At 41.2% G+C, this 19,052-nt stretch overlaps 1 protein-coding gene across 4 annotated transcripts in view; it reads right to left on the reverse strand.

The window, feature by feature from the left end:
• ITGA6 (integrin subunit alpha 6) overlaps nucleotides 1–19,052 on the reverse strand; it is a 45,392-nt gene that overhangs the window by 17,662 nt on the left and 8,678 nt on the right. For 2 of the 4 annotated variants that reach the window (XM_080398831.1, XM_080398832.1), the window contains exons 2-8: nucleotides 7,774–7,901; nucleotides 7,301–7,380; nucleotides 5,234–5,489; nucleotides 3,564–3,695; nucleotides 1,014–1,224; nucleotides 359–552; nucleotides 133–221 (exon numbers count right to left, since the gene is read on the reverse strand). In XM_080398831.1, the coding sequence (XP_080254957.1) occupies nucleotides 133–221; nucleotides 359–552; nucleotides 1,014–1,224; nucleotides 3,564–3,695; nucleotides 5,234–5,489; nucleotides 7,301–7,380; nucleotides 7,774–7,901 (1,090 nt within the window). Of the gene's footprint in view, nucleotides 1–132; nucleotides 222–358; nucleotides 553–1,013; nucleotides 1,225–2,224; nucleotides 2,342–3,563; nucleotides 3,696–5,233; nucleotides 5,490–7,300; nucleotides 7,381–7,773; nucleotides 7,902–7,987; nucleotides 8,060–19,052 lie in introns of those variants that run through there. The other 2 variants (XM_080398834.1, XM_080398833.1) reach the window with 2 other exon arrangements.

A 19,052-nucleotide genomic window follows, 5' to 3' on the forward strand; every position in this document is an offset into this window, starting at 1 on the left:
GAAGGGTCCTGGGCCTTTTCTGCATACCCACCACCCCACTTCATAGTAATGGCAAGGGAGAAGATGGATAGCTCAGTCATTCCTTTAATTCTGTGAAAGACTGATGATATATAGTAAAGGTTATTTTGTTACCTGTGCTGGTTTTGTATTTATTCCATTCTTGGATCCATGATAAATGTACACTTTGCCAAAACCATCATACGGAGCCCCCACTGCAATATCTGTTGAAAATAAGTTGCAATATTTCAAATCATTCTTAATCTTTCTGCAGTTTGCAATGATAATAAGGGTAGGGTGTTACAAGTCTGGCATTAGCAAAAAGTCACACACATTTTTATTGTAATAATTTTTCACTCACCGGGATATCCATCCTGATTAATGTCCCCAACATTTTCAACTGCAAGACCAAACATGGAGTCAGTAGTTCCATTTAAGCGGATAGGTTTCACTCCTTCCCATCTGCCTTGCTGGTTAATGTAGACGTACACAGCACCGCCAATATCTCCACTTCTGTCAAAATACTGCGGAGCTCCGACAACAATGTCCTGCCATCTTAAAAGGGAAAAAACCCACAGTGCTTTTACAGAAGAATGGTGGAAAATAACTGCTCAGATTGTGGTCTCGAGGTCAGCTAGCCAAGAAGCTGCTGGACAAAGACTAAAAAGTACATTAAACTGGTTAGGCAACAACAGCTCTGCTGATAGCACAAGGTGATTATCAGAGGTTGCCCTTTGAAACATGCAAGGATCTTCTAGGGCCACCTTTGCATATGAGATTTGTTTCCTCTTTCTTTGTTTACACTATTTGTTTAAATTTAAATAAAACTCTTTTCTATAATTAGAAACACAGACTATGTCCTGACTGGTTCTCTGCAATGCTCGTCATTCCCTCCAGCAAAACAAGGAAGATGGGATTTGGCATTCCTTGTATTTCTACTGTGGGAAACCAAAGCAGAAATAAACCAGATCGCCATCCTTCATTATAAAGGCAGCACGAGTTAACCAAGGCCATACCCATCATTGTTGAGATCCACAACAGCAACATCATAGCCAAAAGAAGAGGCCAGCCCTTCTCCTTCAAACATGTGCTCAAGGGAAAGTGCTCTCTGATTCTTCTCTTTTTTCAGTAAAACAACTGCTCCGCTGTGGTTGGCTCTTGGGGCACCAGACACAAAAGTCATCTCATCTTGGGAGACAATTCCTTTACCAGAGTCCAAAGAGAAACCTTTAACAGAGAAAGAAAGAAAGAAAAAAAAATAAAAACAAACAAACTAACAGCTTGTATTGTTAATAGGAAAAATAAATTCCCCTAACTATATTAAAGTGGTATATCGAATGGAAGCTTTGTCTAAAACTGACTGTGATATACTGGGAATTCTCCATTTCTGTTTGGACCGGTGGATGCACTTTTACAAGCTGACACTCCTCCATACATTACATTTAAGTATTTCCCCCGCAAAATCTGTTATTCCATTACTCACTCGGGTCTACTTTTCACAAAGACTACATACAAGACTATTTTTAAACACAGCAGTTTAGAAATGACTACATCTTACCACTTGAATATAGCTCGAGTATTTCACCTCTGACAAAATTATTGTAAAACTTCCTCAGTACAAGTTGGTATCACTCTATTGCAAACATGCAAAATGCACCGCGCACGCACAGTATTTTACATGGTGATGTAGACAGTATTTGAGAATCACCTTACACAGTAATGGTGAAATTGGCATTTTGATTTAATGCAGCCCTAAAGGACGCGTTCAAATCAATTTAGTCTTATGCATTCTTTATGAAACCAACACATCTTAAAATAGATGAAAAACTGAGTTGAAAGAATATATTGCATATACCAACATATCCAATAAAGGTCAAAGTAGAAACTTACACACATTGCACGGAAGACAGACACTAGCCAGCAGACAGAAATCTCCCTTCTGAAACACTTCACCACTACTATGAAAATTCTCAATTACAGCAATTCACCATGAGGCGGTTTCAGAAAAATTCAGGGAGTCCCATCCGGGGGATGGATGAGAGGGTTTGCCGTAATGCATGGCAAATCAGCCGTGTTATTTTTCAAGCTCCTCTTCATCCAAACCCCTGTTTTTACATGCTTTTACTTGTGGTGTATTTGAGATGAGGGGGGATGGAGGGGAGAGGATCATGTCAAAGGTCTGGAGATTATGTCTGACCAGATGCTGCCACCTCCGGTGGTCACAAACCTAAGTAGCTATTCATCATTACATCCACCGGTCTGTCCACCTGTATGCCGGGAGGCAATGTTTTGTATACAAACTGATCTGGATGAGTATCAGATACAGCTGTCAAAAATAGAAGACCTGTAAACACGAGTGAAAGATTGAAGAGAAAAAAACAGCAGTTAAGCAAAGCAGCTATAACCATGTTTATTTACTGTCTAAACAGAGGGAACAGCGATGCCAGGGAACAGCAGGCATGCCTGGAAGTGGTTTTGATTGTGACAAATCAAGGGCAGCACTTACGTTTAGGAGATAAATGCATTTGTCATGAAACTGCAAAAAGTCAGTATTGCTGTGTTCGCAGGAAAAGACACCTCCGCAGCACTCCTCACCTTGCCAATTCTTACTTCACCAGAAGAGGCTATCAGCTTGTCTTTCTAACACAAGCTCTTAGGGGTTTTGGGGGGTTTGGTTTCTTGTGATGCTTTGGGTTTTGTTTTGGGTTTTTTACACCCAGTAAATACTATTTCCTCTAACAGATAGCTCTAAGTTGGCTCTTTTCTTGACTTGCTTTTACCTTTTATATTAGCAATGCCCTTCCCATCTGTTCAGCTTTCCACCACCCACACAGAATACCAGTTTCAAGTTACCAGAACTGTATTTGTGCACGTGCCAAAAGCAGTGGATCAGTACACCACAGAAATCTGCATAGAACAGAAAGGTTCTTTACACTTTAGACTTGAGGCCTTTCCAGAAGTGCAGCGTAGCCTTTTCTCTGCACCAACGTGTCTCACTGTTGTACAGTAACATCCACCGGCCTAAGGACATGGCTTTGCTTTGGTGTGCACACAAAGTGCAGGAGATCGCCTCCTGCAACACACACACACACTTAAAATAAAAGCACTACTCATACTATGCTGTTTTAAAGGCCTGTAAAAAGGCCAGGCAGTTTTTAAAAACTAGTAGAATAAACAAACTGCACTCACCTACCAGGAGAGAGAAACTGCAGTCTTAGCAGTTACATCCAGAAACTCAAATTTTGATAAAACTTTCCAAGAGCACATGGTAGTACTTAACCATCAGAGCAATTAAAATCACCCCCTGAGAATCTCTAGGTCCTCATCACAGCTCTTAAACCTCTCATTACATTAGCAGCTCTTCTAGCTACCTCAGCAGACTATCATCCTACACTTAAAACTGGCCCATAAACACAGAGGGAGATGTGAATCATCCAAAATGGTTAACACGTTACAGAGTCCACAAATGAAGGATTTTCTCCTCCCATTTCATACCATTGCACCAGGGCTGGGATCACAAATGTTTAAGAAGCCTAAAGAAATTTACCATATGTACTTAATCCTACCTAAGTAACTGTTAGCTGGAACAGGAACTAGATTCTTATCTTGGCGGCTCTCATCACCAACTTCGTAAGGCCCATCATCAAAGATACCCAGATCATAAAATGTCTGGTTCTTTTGCTCTGCACGAACCACCCCTGAAGAAATGAAATGATAAAATAAAAGCAAATGAATGGTAAGGGAGAAAAATAACAGATAAATGGTTCCAAACTAACATTAACTACAATGAATGAGATAGTGACTGCTGTTTAAATGGGACAAACACAGAACAGTGCACTGGGTGAAAGGGTTTTCCAAAGGCGATGAATTTCTGTGTGCCAGAATCTCACGCTGCTCTACAGAGAGGTCATGCAGTGATCTGAAAAACATGGGATACTAAGAAAATTCTCAACAAAAACATGGGACTGGCTTAGTCAGGAACCGCCCTCGTCCCACAGTTTGTAAGTTCATAAAGCCTCTCTTAAAAGGAAGGTAAGTACACAGGAATACACACACACACACACAAAAATTACTGTTCAGCTATGACAAACACCAGTGATATATTTCAAAAACATTATTTAAGGGGAAAAGAGTTCTTGTTCAATAAAACGTGTGCTTCCCTTTTATCAACAGGTGTACTTAACATGCTGGCGAGCACAAACGTGTTTTCCCATCATACAGAAGAGTACTCTTATGATTGATACACTGTCATAGCACTTCTCTGCAATTGAAGTAAAGCAGCATCTGAACTCAATATGCTGTTTCAACCTGGTTAGATTTTGTTGACAGATACGTGCAAGATTAAGTTTCCAGTAAAGTACACCTTGTGCCAGAGCTTAAAGATTTTGCATGGTTCATATAGCAGGCACAGGTGTACAACGGGGAAAAAACCCCATAATAATTTGAGATCAGATGTTCTAAAGGGGGAAGTACTTGCAGCTGTTGGTGTAACGAAGTGCAACAGGAAAAAAACACTTTAAGAAAAAGAGACAGAGCTGGCTGTTCAGATGCTTCTCAATATAAACTAACAGAGAAAATCTATGGGGGTTTTTCCCCTTAAATTTCAGAGTATCTCCTAGATGATATAGAGTGCTTAGCTCTTAGGCAGAGAGATGATCCATGAAATTTTACATGGATATCCATGGATTTAGATACAAATACATGTCGTATTGCTCTGTTACCTTCCTGCAATCCTCCAGTATTTAATTTGGGAAGAACTACTTTCCATAGACTTCAAAAGTGGAGAATACTGCAGGATAAACAAAGATCTCAGTGTAGCTATCTAATATTTGCTCAAATGCAGGAAAAAAGATGGGACAAATAACTTTAAATTTGTTTAGTATTTTGTTCCAGTATGGAAGGCTCAAAACAAGCACTCAATCCCACCATAAGATTAAGACTAGTAAGGGAAAATTTTGCTGTACATATGTGCAATGTTCCATTATCCATTCATAAGTACTCCCTCAAAAATAGTTAAAGGAACTTCAGTAAATACTTTTGGTATAGCAGCATAGCATTTTGTGAAAACAAGGTAAAAATCATTATATCCTATCATCCCCCCGCCTCAAAAAAAAAAAAAAAAACAAAAACAAAAACAAAAACAAACAACACCCAAAAAAAACCCCATAGGATGCAACCCTTGAGAGCAACCTCAGAGGAAATGGGAAGGGAAGGCAGGAAGGAAGCCAGGTCGTACCTTTCCAATTGTAAGTGCCTGGGGCACCAAACACGATATAATGATAGTCTCTAGTAAAAGTAGCAGCAACACCTTGCTGACAGGAACCAAACTTCTCATGGCCTCTCAAACGGCCATCACAAAAACTCCACACTCCGTTATCCATATCATCCTTAATAGTAAGATCCTGGCTCAGCACATAGCACCTTCCAATGATATCCCGGGTTTCCTGCACTGTGTTTACATACTGCCTTTTCTCATAGCGATGTGCGCATGTCTGCAAGATAGAAGAAATAGTAAGTGATGCTTTCTGTATGTTTGTATGCGAGTCATCGAAGAAGGCTGGTCCATTAGCAATACTTCATGCTAGCAGCGCTGTAAGTCGCCTTGTAGACACACCTGTGTTGCAACGACAGAATGTCCACTGTTCCCTATGGGCAACATATGGGAAAAACTGGGCATCTATGGATACAAATCGGAGCAACCAGCTTCATGGTCACGGAAGGCCGCACGGTTAAATCCCTTCTTCTCTGTAGGAATTAGGCTTTTTAGCCCTAAAGCCTTCCCTGATACCTAATCCCTCTCTTTCAGGAAGTAAGGAGAGAACCACCCTATGTCTTGTAAAGGAAGAAGTGGCTGCATTTCCCCATGGCTGTCAAGAGTTAAGTGACTTACACGCCTGTGCAGGACATGAGAAGCTGTTTCACCTACCATCTACCTGAGACTATTCAGAACTCACCCCTTCCAGAAGACTGCCACGAAGCAGAGATTGAATGCTCTTCCAGTGAAGGGGAGGGAAGTTGTTCCTACTTCCTATGCTGAATGTTCCACTTAGGGGATAACTGTCGCTGGGACAGTGCAGCAGCGCTGAGAACAACCTGTTCCTTAACCTAGCAGCTGTTCAGCCTCTGTGTTAAATATTTGATTAGAATTCTGTTCCCAGGTGAAGAGTCTAAAAGGTTAAGTGCTGTAACCCCCAAAACACCAAACCATTGTAAAAAGAAATGGAGCAATCAAACCCCTTTGCCAGCACTAGTTTTTGCAGAACCAGTTGTACTAGAGTGTGAAGATCACAAGCGAGCCAGGTTTCTCAGCTGGCATACTTTTCCTATGCTTCCTATCAAGGCTTAAATATTAAGCAAACATCCAGCTGCTCCACACTTGGAGCACTGCAGTACTGCCCTGCCGCAGAGTGACCTTCAGGCTGCCCACACCTCATCTGCATAAGTACATTTACTACTTACCACTTACAAATAAAAGTTTCTTCTCAGAAAAGACAAGACAGCATTAGTTGATGATTCAATGACCAGGCCTTTTTCTGCCTGCTCTTTCCCCCTTTGGGTTCTGAGGCAGACTGAAACAAGTTATTACTGCCTCTATATCCTTAAATAATTCCAGATTCACACCCTGAAGTCACCTGCCTCCAGTTTTGGAAGTGAAAAGTAACCTGCAAGAATACAGTTAAATGGGGAAGCTTCACTGCACACCCATTTTATGATGCAGCTGGTATCCTGCAGCACCATGGGAGGTTTATTTAACTAAAAATAGCTTAAAAAGTAACATTCTCTGGTAACTGCTGAGAACTTTTTCTCTCTGTACTGTACAAAATAAAGAATACCTCGTAGCCTTACTGCAGTGCAATGGCCACATTAATTCATAGGAGCAACCTGGCCAAAGTCTCTTATGAAAGCTGAAGTGATGCTGATCATCTTGAAAACTGGCTGATGATAACCTGCTACTTTTACAGCCTCATCATACTATTTTTCCCTATTTCTGTAGTCAGTTGTATTTAAAAGAAACAATGTGTGTTATCACCAAAAAAGTAAGCGGACAACCTGAAAATGAACTGTCCATCCTAGACTGTTACAAAGGCTATTAAAAAGGCTAATGCGTAGTTAGAAAAATAAGGTAATTTAAAGCTTTTACAATCTCAGGTGCCTTAATTTGCTAGGGAGACATTTAAGTCCTTACAATAAATCATAGGAGTAAACATCAGAAAGTTACCATTCAGAAAGCTGCATAGAAACACAAACCATTTACTGTAGACCCAAAATGTTTTTTTTTTTTAAGTTAGTCCTTTACACTTACCACCACATTTCCTCCTGGCCCCTGACTTTGGACAGTTACACCCATCCATTGGTCTTCTTTACTCTCCATCTTCGGGTCAGCTGCAGAGTATCATAATACAGCTTCAAATATTAACATCTAACTACTTTTTCTTTTTCTTTTTTTTTAAAGGCACTTCATACAGTACATGAGACAGTCTGCAGGTGGCAGCGTCTGTACAGTTTATCACTGACAACATCCATTTTATTAAACACTTCCAGCATGTTACTTCATGTCACATCAATTTATTAAAGAATAAGAACATCCAAATCCACCAAGATCTAACCATCTTACATTATCTTAGCAGTTAAGCTACAACTTACTCTGATGCAAAAATAATTACGTATAAATTCACAGAAGCAACTGCCTGATACACTGCCTCTGGAAAGGACCGCATCAAATAAGAAAAATCAGACAACCACTTCAACCCCAAACAAAAGCACTGAAGAACTTACTCTCCTCATCAAATATGACACGTGTGCAGCGTGCATTCGGAGATGTGATGTCACAGCTGTACAACCCTCCTGTTCTGTTGGCTTGTTGGGATGGAAAGGCCTTTTCCCGAGGAGCTCCAACCAGCAATCTGCAGGGAAAGAGAAATAATTTCAAGGGATCTGTAGACAGAATATTAGAAAAGAAGAAGCCAGAAGAACCAGGAAGTGTTTTCACCATGTTGCTAGAGGTGTGACATGCAAACATTTGAAGATGGATGAAAAGCTACATCACAGCACTGTTCTTAAAAAAAAAAAAGGGGGGGGAAGGGCTGTAAAGCAGTAATAGGTTCTGCAATTATTGGCCCTGCAAACCAGTAAATGTATTGTTATTGGCTATTATTGTTGCAATGTTTCCTGAGAGACGTTGATAGAAATCAGAAGTGTCTGGCAGTTTTGCAAAAAAACGTCTTCTATCAGGAAGTCATGTAGGGTATTTGTTGCCTTACTAGAAATTTTTGGTAAGGGTGGGAGAAGTATTTTTACTAAAATGACCACAAACCCACTAACAGTGAACACAAGTGCTTTCAGGCTGTCTTCTGGTTTTATGCCAGTCCTGTGCCACTGTTCAGCTGAATTTATGGGCACCTTAGTATCTCCACCCACGAAGCAAAGCAAGATCCCTCCTGGACCAAGGAAGTGTGCACTGAACTATTCCCAGTTCTGTGCAAACGTGCAATACTTCACTCCTCTGGCCAGATACCTCACTTTGAAGCTGCAAATGTTTTTCTCCAACAAATCTCTGATCAACAACAGGCCTCTCCCACAAAGGAGTTATTTCTCCTATAAAAAGGCCACTGTAACAATCCCTCCTTAGATATTGTTCTGGTAACCAAATGTGATGGTTCTTCTTTTAAAAACTGAATAAAAGCCAATTTTTTTCCTGTATCAACTGTCCCCCACCATGAGTATCATCAGGAAATAACCAGTAGACATATTTACTTGCAAAATAAGGGGTTTCAGCCAAAAGAACGTATCTTACGTTGTCTATGTTTCTTTGAAGTGTCACAGACACACACCAAGGCACAGCTGCCTCTCAAGCAGCTAACTGAAACTAGTTACAACCAGTATGTAAGTTCGTGGAAGAAACAAGAAACATGACACTCAGCTGATAAACGAGGGTGAGAGAACAGCGTGCGGATAGGTGCGACACAGCGGTGTGATGGGTGGATGCCGAACCAGACTCCATGTGTTTCCTGACCCTGGTACAAAAGAGCTGAGAGAAGAGATCCCTGAAGTTACAGTGCCAAGGAGGCAAAGCTGGGACTGTAGTTGGATCCACAAGGCTCAGAGGAACTCAGACCCTCCTTTAAGGCTTCCGCTGCAGAGTTTTGCTTGAGAAAAAAGCTCTTCTGCCTGCTTTGTTGTGACAGTTGGACAAAGCACACTGCAGTCCCTCAGAATGCTTTTCTTACTAAGAACGAGCCTCACCTTTACTCATGCCTAACAGTTAAGACTGTATCAGTTAAGATCAATACCTAATTTCTGTTATTAAGAAAATGCTTATTCACCACCACTAACGTGACACAAAACGAAACTGATATGAGAAAACACACTTTGTCCGGAACAGAGAATTACACATTTTCACTACTTCTTCAGAAATAAATTCCCCCACAATACATAATTTGCCCTCACGAAGGTAACCTCCTCAACAGTAAAACCTTCAAGTAAAGATGACGACACACAGTGTGGGTGGGTTTTGGTTTAAAGTGTTTCCTTCTTTTCTCCCAACATACATCTGGCATCTTTTTTCAAAGATTTGTTCAGAAACACGGTAGTCATCCCAAGAGTTTGTAATCTAAACAACCACGCTTTTAGAAAGGCCGTTAATAACTTCATTTTCTAATTTTGGCAACAATGCATTTAACTGTAACAAAAAAAGTAATTCTTTTGCAAATTATCTGTTTCTGAGCTATACCTAACGTTTGCACAGATACAATTTCTTCTCAGTTCTGTTAGCCCCCCAGGGAAAGACAGATGAGATTACTAACATTAATAAATCAAGAATTTAAGAAAGTAGAGGCACTGATTTCCTAACAGAGAAAATTGTATTATTTCTACTTTTTCATTCAAAGCTTAAGGAGTAAAACTGACGTACTGCATTTCACCTACAGAAATTTGATCAGAAACCTTTTGTTTCAACATTGTGAACACAACTAAAAGCTTCTGGAATTGAAATACTTAACTTGGTTTAATTCACCCATCTGCATACTACTTACAGCAGTGGTGCTAGACCAAGAAAATTATGACCCTGTTCTTTTCAATGGGACTATATCCTCTCTCCAGCTAAATGATACATTTTCCAACATACCACGATGTGACCATGATTTGATGACAATTTAGGCAGAGGGAGGACCTACTGAAGCATCAGAGAATAAACAGCGTAGCCAACAGAAGATCAAGTCGAAAGATGTGCCATCTGACATCAGATGCCCCAAACATTCAATGGCATCTCAGACAGACCTGTTGAGATCAGCAGATGAAAAATGCAATTGTTCAGCCTTCTTAATAAAGAAGCATCAATCCAACATGACCTCAAAAGGAAACAGTCGAGCTTAGATTTTTCCCAGTGCTCATTTCCCCTGTCCAAATATTGCCCAAGTTATTTTCCACTGTAAACAAGAGTATTTCAAAGCAGACTTAAACCCTCCAGACTTCAAAGAACTTTTCTCAGGAATCCTGTCACTAGTCTTCAAGGCTCATCAAAGCCAAAAATCTTGAATTCTGTTAGGTACATCACTGCAAATCCTCATTCACAACACAATTCAACAGTAGCACACATTATGAGCAGGTGCTTGCAAAGGATTAGATCAGTTCAGGCAGATGCTACAGTAAATCCTGAAATGTATTTTGAAGTAGCAGGCAAAGACCCATTAAAAAGTGTCAAAACTCCTTTGTACTTCTCTATTTATCTGCCCCAAAGACCACAGCACAGAAGACTAACCTATGCTTCCAGGTTCTGCAAGACCGGTTACTAAAGATGATAAGGATTATAAATGTTACGGGGATTATCAACATTATCAGGAAGGTAAGAAAAAGTCATATGTATCTAATCTTTGGCTGAATAAACCAAGCAAAACATAAAAATCCCTGTCAAGCACATTGTGACGTGGATCAACAGAGCTGCTGTTTGACCTTGCCTACTGTTCAAGAGGCATGCTTGAAAAATCAGAATTCTATTATAAAAGCCAAATTACTTTATTTAAAAATAAAAATGTGCAGACGACTAGGCAAGTGTGCCATGGACCATGCACCAGTGTGAATTTCAGCATGACTGCAGCAGTCCAAATGAATCGTCTTGTACACTGAACTGTGCTACGTGCGCAACAGACTCCTTCCAGACTGAGGACACATTCCAGTCATTACTGTATGGCTACTTACTTGGCTGGGTTTTAATAGAAGAATTTTAATCAAGTTTGAGCTCATTACGCCAAAAACGAGTTAGGTTTCTCTGCAGCTACACATGTTCCATTTCAGCTTTCTCAGTGGCAAGCAAAACCTTCCCAAAAGGAAAGAGGTAAGGGGGGAGGGGGGGGAGGGGCGTGTGTGAGGAGATGCTTTCTTAGCTATTGCTGTCTCCTTATATTGGCAGGTGAAACACGCAGATTAAAACCAAAGAACTTCCTTATTTTGTTCATTAGAACTTCTCCCTGAAGGTGTACACAGGCTACAGTCACTATCAGTCCAGGTATGAATGCCCAAAGTCAGGCTCCAGAATCCGTATTTAGATACCGAAGCAATTCCCCCATGTCAAAACTGCAGTCAGAGATGACAACCCCAGAGTCCCCAACATGCAGGCATTCACTGATTTTCCATCCCATGGCAGGTTTGCCTTATTACTATGGAGAAAACAAAAGCTCAGCCATACAGTATACTGAGCATAAACATGTCTGAGCGTTAGTTCCTGTTGGAGCCTTAGCTTTTTGTGATTTGAGTTATGATAACTTAGTAGCTAACGTTTACCGTATGAGCTAAAAGTCAGGCAAAAGAAAATACTACTACTATTCCTCATGTAAATTACAGAATCAGATGCTTCATACTACTTGAATCCTGATTTTCTGCATTCACCTTGCTTAAATATATACTATAAAAACCTAAGGTTTTCCCTGAGCCAATCAGACACCACAGGTGTTAAATTCACTTCTTTTAATAGCTCATTACATTACATTTCTGTAGATAAAAAGAAGTGTCTATCAAGTGACAATGTTGGGGAAAAAATCAGAATTCTCTCATACCCTGGCACAAAATAACAATGCTCTTCAGCTCCAGTTACACCCCATAATTGAAACATGCACCTTCCAATTTAAACCAAAATTCTAATTTAAAACCAAATACATCAGTTTTGTTGCTCTGTTGGTTAGAATTAGATTAATTATTGCTTTCTCTTGATTACCTCTTGGAGAAATGCAATGACTGAAGCTCCACTGCCAATTATCAGCATCTGCAGGGACAGATTTACTCCCTTACAACCTCAGGTTCATGGCCAAACTTGAGATAATCCTACAGGATTAGAGCTCCGTATTGGCACACAATGCCAGTTTAACTAACCGGCCTCACCGAATCGCAGTCCTGGCCCAGGTGGATGGTGCCTGCATTGCACAGGTGCCGGTGACCCCACTGTACCTCCATGTGCAAGGTGTAGCTGCCACGTGTAACAGGGACAGGCACGAGCCCTCCCTCTCAAGAGAGGGACCAGCGCAACACCCATCCCTCCGTGCGAGCCTCGAGCACCTACACCGACCCTACCTCACTGCAATACTATGGTACACCTGAACGCAACGGCTGAGGCAAGAAAAACTCCATCTCATCAGTTACGCTGAGCACTACTCAAGCCTCAAAAAGGCATCAAGACATCTTACTGACTTGATCCAGGTCTGGACCAGCCCTTTCAATAACTGTACGTAGAAAATATGGCTTATAAACCCACATATTCCCAGAAAGCGAAAGGAGGTGGGAACTCACTGCCCACAGGCAGGCAGGCACCAGGACTCCCTTTGTCGGCTGCTGCTGACTGGTGTTCAGCAACAACAGCTGGGTAAACGTCAAGTAGAATGGCTGTAACTTAATTTAATCAAAAGTAGCCCAAAGAGTTATTAAGATCCAAAGCAAAATACATCAGAAAAAGCTTTCTGTTTTAACAGACTATTAAGCAGTAAGGTGCAGATTTTAAAACCCTCCCTACTTTTGTAATTCTTGAGAAGTTTGGTAGGTGGCTGTGGCTCCTTCTCGGCTAATGGCAACAACAGTGAGCACTGGGAGTAGTTCCTGCTCACAGCTATCTGAACGCCCTCCAATATGGCTCATGAAACTACCCGGGTCGCTTCCAAAAGGGAAGCTGCAGTTAAAATGAGAAAACCTTATCATAAGAAATTCAGAAAACCTCCAAGCTCCTGGATGCATTCCCTCACTCCACACTGAAATTCTTTTCCTTCCTTATAGACTGGAACTGTTAAGGACAACATACAATTTTCACAACGTATTTTTTCTTCTCTGAAGTATCAGCAATTCATTACAGTTCTGTTTTGGAATAAACACTCACTCAAAAGAAATCAAGTCAAAGGATGGAGAGTATCTTCAACTCTTTTTGAAAGCGAATCCTATTCATCAAAGAGGGTTCCATTGAGTAAATTACATTTTTATTTAAACAAATACAAAAAATACCACAGCCTGCACTGAGCTCTGATACCCCGCTACCTCCCAAAGCTTTCTTCATTCCTCAGATTCTTTACTTTTCCACATATCTTCTACCCCAAACAAGGCACCATGACTTTGCCATCCTTTCTTTAAAAGTAACAGCATCACATCACTAATGCCAGCTCTGAGCTTTAACAGATTGGCACAGAAATCACTGAAAGTGTTTCTGGGTAACAAACCATTAGCTGTTTCCACATACAGGCAGAATAAAATAGTGGTGTAAATAAATTCCAACTTTGCAAACTTCATTGAGCACAAATTTTCAATTCAGGGTTCCTGTTCTCAGGTAACAATGCTGCCACTGCAGATTGTACGCTTCACTCTGTTTTCAGAAAGACCCCATACACACATGGGGAGCAAATTTGGAAAGTGATAAAGCTAAATGCTATGAAACTTCTTCTACCCCTGACCTGACAGATAGATAGACCCCTGTATCCTTTTCTCCTCACACTCCCAGTACTTGCTTGCAAAGATTTTCAATGGATTAACAAAATGAAGAAATGAGAGTAACTACGACTAACTCATATTTAGATCAAATTTTACTACCAAATCACCAGTCACTAATTGTCTATTAAATGTTTTAAACCTTCAGGCACAGACCCCTGATCTCAACGTGGACATCTAGAGCCTCCTGCTTGAGCTGTATTTTCAGTCCTCTGCACTGGTTTGGTCTCAACAGTTTTTAAACTTGACCAATGGGGAGGACAGGAACACCTTAATCCCCACAATATCTAAACATAACTGAAGGTGGTCAATGGGACAGACGCTCTGTTTGAATACTGCTGGCACCACCTCTGCTTCGTGCCTGGATTTAGCTTCTCAAAAGAGAAGCAAGTCACAGGACAAGGAACACCACGGACTAATTAGCACAGAGAGATTGTTCCGTACACTTGGGCTGCTAATGGAAACAGGAGCTAAACCATGGGACTGGGATTCTCAAAAAGAAAAAAAAAAATTCTCCCAGAAAAATACAGGCAGTAACTGTGTCAGCAGGGGACTTGTCTGTGACACTTTTTACAGAGATACCCATCACTGCCAGCCTGTTAAGGAGAATCACCTTAAAATAGCTGTTATCTGCTACTCCATAGTTACATTTTCCAACTACCAGTCCAAAGCCATGGCTAAGTACACCACTAATCTCTGTTGCCTGGAGGCTTGGCACTTGAAGGATTATGATTTTCATTTTATTTGTTCTGCCTTATTTAGGAAACGGATTATGACAGAGGCTGGGAAAAGAAGTCAAAAGCAGCATAAGGATGAGGGGCAAGGTACTACAAAGCAAAACTGGAACTACAAACATACCTGCTGTTCTGGAAAGGCCACTTATAACTGACTTTCTGAAAGTCACATGGAAAAATAAACCCTTTCCCCTAACAGTCCAGAGCCCAGCCTCTAAGGATTTCAAATAGGTTTTGCAGATCTCATCTTCATTAGCAGAAAGCACTTTTCTTACAAGAAGTGGTACAGTCTGCTCCAAAGTCATGTTTCAAAAATACAGTTTCCATTTCAGATGCCACTCTCTGGCTATAACCAGGAGATAACTCACATTTTTCATACTGTCAAATAGCAAGTGAAACCTGTATAACACAGTTTTAATTTCTCCCTTACACACTATACATTCCTTCAGATTTAAAAGAAGGAACCACATCCGTGCCAGAAACAGACTTCAGCATGAAGTGATACTGTAAAACATGTATTAGGCAGTTTTATAATTAATCTATGATAAACTTATGGAAGAAATAATGTCAAAGGGATTTCCACTCAGCTCTTCTAACACGGCAGTGCCTGTTACTACATGAAATCCTCTTATAACAACATGGGGTTTAACTCAAGGAACGACAAGCGCACCATTTCACGGAACAAACTGGAGAGCAGAGGCCCCAGCCCCTCTGGCCCACAGCTGCCATGCCTGCCTCGGGCTCGCTGCCACTGCGCGGGTCCCACCACACCAGCTGGGCACAGCCCTGCCACCGCACAGCGGGCAGCAACGGCAGTCGGGTGCCAGCCCAGGCAGGCAGGACAAGCGAGCAAGGGCAGCTGCAACAAAGCAGAGGTGACCCTGCAGTCCCTGGCTACCTGCAAAGAAAAAATAACTGCCCGTCCCTGCTGCCCCCATACCGCAATCTCGCTCTCACGCCACAGCCCGCACGCACCATGGCCCTGGCCCACCACGGCTGCCCCAGCTCTGGCCACAGAACAGGCTGTGACAAAGTGGATGCTGGCACTGACCATACAGGTGAGTTAGTGCTGTGGTTCTGTGGACACGCTCACTCTGCAGGCTCAAGTAAGCAAGCACATGACAGAAATCAGGAATTCCTGCCTCCTGCACCTGGGCTGCTGGCCATTCATGCCACAGAAAACCTCTGAATTCAAATTTGAACTTCTTCACATTTGCAGGTCTCTGTACCCCCACTACACATGCCATCTCCATTTAAAGTTCATGGAAAACAAAAGGAGTATCACATCCATCTACCAGGTGCATGTTACATGTTTTAGAAAACAAACATGGAAGTCATCAAAATACGGAAACAGTTGCTCAGACTTTTTTCCTTCTCCAAAAAAGCCATCTGAAAGCCCAGTGCTCCCAGTCAGTATTTGAAGGTACTACTTGTTAGAGGTAACAACCGTAACAGGCATATACTGTTCACCAACATACCAAACGCCATTTAAAAAACCCTACAGTTTTAATACAGTGCAAAACAAATATTTGGGTTGAAATGTCATTCCCCTGTTTCCTTCACTGAATGAAGTGCATCTATTTCATTTATGACCATAATTAAACCATTAAAAGGCATGAAAGAAGTACAGTAAGAGGGACAGACATTCCACAGTGGAATCTATGAGCAATACAACATGCTACAGCAACTAATCCCACAGTCCCACAGTACATCCCATTTATGAGACTCCTCCTGCTCCTTCTCTTCCAGATGCTTAACCGCCTTCTCCCTCTGAACTCAGGGGGAAAACAAGACAGGTACAAATCTGCACTAGACACACAACCACAGAAATGGTAATACGTGACTTTGGCAGATTCACCATCTGAGCAAAAGTAGTTCATCGCATTCAACTAAAACTTGCCAGCCAGAGCCCCAGTGAAAAGCGCGCTCCCACCACGCTCTGAGCTAAGCTGTGCCCTCGCAGCTGCCAACACAAGCCCATGGCACCAGAGACACAGCCTGCAGGAACAAGCTAAAGAACTCCACACGTGTAGGAAAGGCACGTAGCTTCCTGAAACTTAATCCCTAATAAATGTTTCCGAGAATGAGTACACAAATGGCCAGCAAACACACACTTCAACAGTCGACCAAGTCATTTGCATGCTAAAGCACCGTTCAAATTATTCTTTCAGTCTTAAAGCCATCACAGCCCTGGGTTAAATGCCTATAACAGGATCCACAGTTTGAGTAAGGCTTTTCTTCAAGCCATGAACTTAATGACAAAGGCAGATGTGTCACTGGGTACATGTACTGACACACAGTCCCACCGCTGCTTCAAATTAACTGAAAACACAGGCATTCAAACCACTCAGAAGAACATCACTCCGATAAGGTACTGTCTTAGGAGAATCAAGTCATACAAATGCCCATGCAATTGGGACACTTATGGAGTCTTTTTTTACATTCCATGAAGACATCAAAACAGTGATCAAATACATGAACAGAAATATATCATATATTCACAAGAAACTTTTCCACATTTGTGGAAGAAGTAGCAATTATATTTTACCATGAGCAGGAATGTACAAACTGAGAATTTCAACCAGCCTGCAAAACCTAAGAACAAGATTCTTCTGTTTGCAAAATAACTTGAATTTGAGACTATGCCAAAAACCCCACTGCATTCTCTTCCACTATATACCACTCCGCCTCCACATGCACACATGCTTAATTTTTACATGCCTCTCCTCACACGTACTTTTTTTTTTTTTTCCATTTTTCACCACTGCCTACATTCTCACTTGAGCAGAACCTGGAATTAATTGTTTTCAAGTAATTTTAACACCCTGTGTTCCTGTAGGCTGAGAGTTGTGCCAACAGTATTGCAGCTATTACTAGGACTGGATCTGATCTGACAACAACAAAAGTATTCTTCTACTACAGGCAGGAACATAGCTTGGCTAGGAAGAGGGAAGAAACCCACCTCTTCAGCAATATTCTGGGGCCATACCACATAATTATCAAACATTCCTCTAGCAGAAAAATAAGTTGAATAGATGAAAAGTTTACAGGGGCTTGCATAATTATGCCATATTTGTAAGTAGCAGCTACAGGAGTTGGCTATATAAGAAAAAAATATACCGAATTTATTTCAGCATATTTGGCCAAGAAAATACTGTGGGTTTCACTTAAGGTTTTTTTCACACTAAACAAACATAGATAATTAGACATGAGCTGTGATCTCTTTTCACACACTCCGCTAGACGTTGCTAAGGTCTAAGAGCCAGCAGGTTTAACCACTGTGCAGCTTCAGTAGCACCAATGACAAAGTGCAAGGGTAAGCAATCTTTGTAACTCTCTTGTAAGAGTGATGCGAAAAGAGCTATGAGAAAAGAGGACACAGAAAATACACCTACCCACAATGATAATGTGCCTGCTGCTATCAGCAACAGCTGGCTGCCACTTCTGAGCACTTCCAGGATAAACATGAATTTCCCTCAGACCTTTGACCCAGGCATGTGCTGCTGAGCAAACAACCTCAGGCATTACAGGGGTGAGTTGTTCCCAGCATATATGCAATCCTGTTTTGCTTTGTTTTTTAAAGATATATTTAATAGACCTGCTTTTGAGGACAGTAACAATGCCCACTGAAAACTGCAGATGCTAAGCACATTTAGCTCCATTTGGAAAACTGTCATCTTCACTAAATAGGAAACGACACTCAAGTCTCTGTAAGAAAGTCTGTTGTTCTGTGAACACTATCAACAGACAACAACAATGCTGATCATTCGTATTTGCTAATCCTTATTTCTTAAAAGATCTCCAAAGTCCTTGAAAGTAGAAAACAAATGTGAAGAATACAGTGGTAAAGTAACCTAGAAGCAACTTAGCTGCCAGTGAAATCCAGTGCAGGATCTGTACATGTTACCCTGGAGGGCCTCCAGTACACTTTTATGCTGTAGACAGCATCTGGACAGGGAGCATCCCACGAACACCTCTTGCTTTTATTCTTGATACTGCAGAACTTCTCCCTTCCAAACACAGCCAAAACACCTTCAGCACATTAGTACAACTGCTTAAAGGAAATCAGTATTAGGAAATTACATATTTTTGGATACAAGGATGTAAGAGGAAATGAGAAAAACAGCCAGTGCTCCAACAGGAGCCAAAACCAGTCAGTCCATACTAGCAAATACTCCAAAAATCACAATGCAAGAACGAGTACTTTTTGCTGCCATTTTCATACAAAAGTCTAATCTCAGGTACTTCACGGCAGAACACATTTGGCCCGCTCTTTAAACTAAACCAACAAAACTGCAATTCTCTTTTCCAAAGCAACAGTTGTGGAATTCTCAAAATACTCTTAGAAAATGTGATACTCGCGATACCTTA

Source organism: Falco punctatus, assembly GCF_963210335.1.
Source record: "Falco punctatus genome assembly, chromosome: 8".
NCBI lineage: Eukaryota > Metazoa > Chordata > Aves > Falconiformes > Falconidae > Falco > Falco punctatus.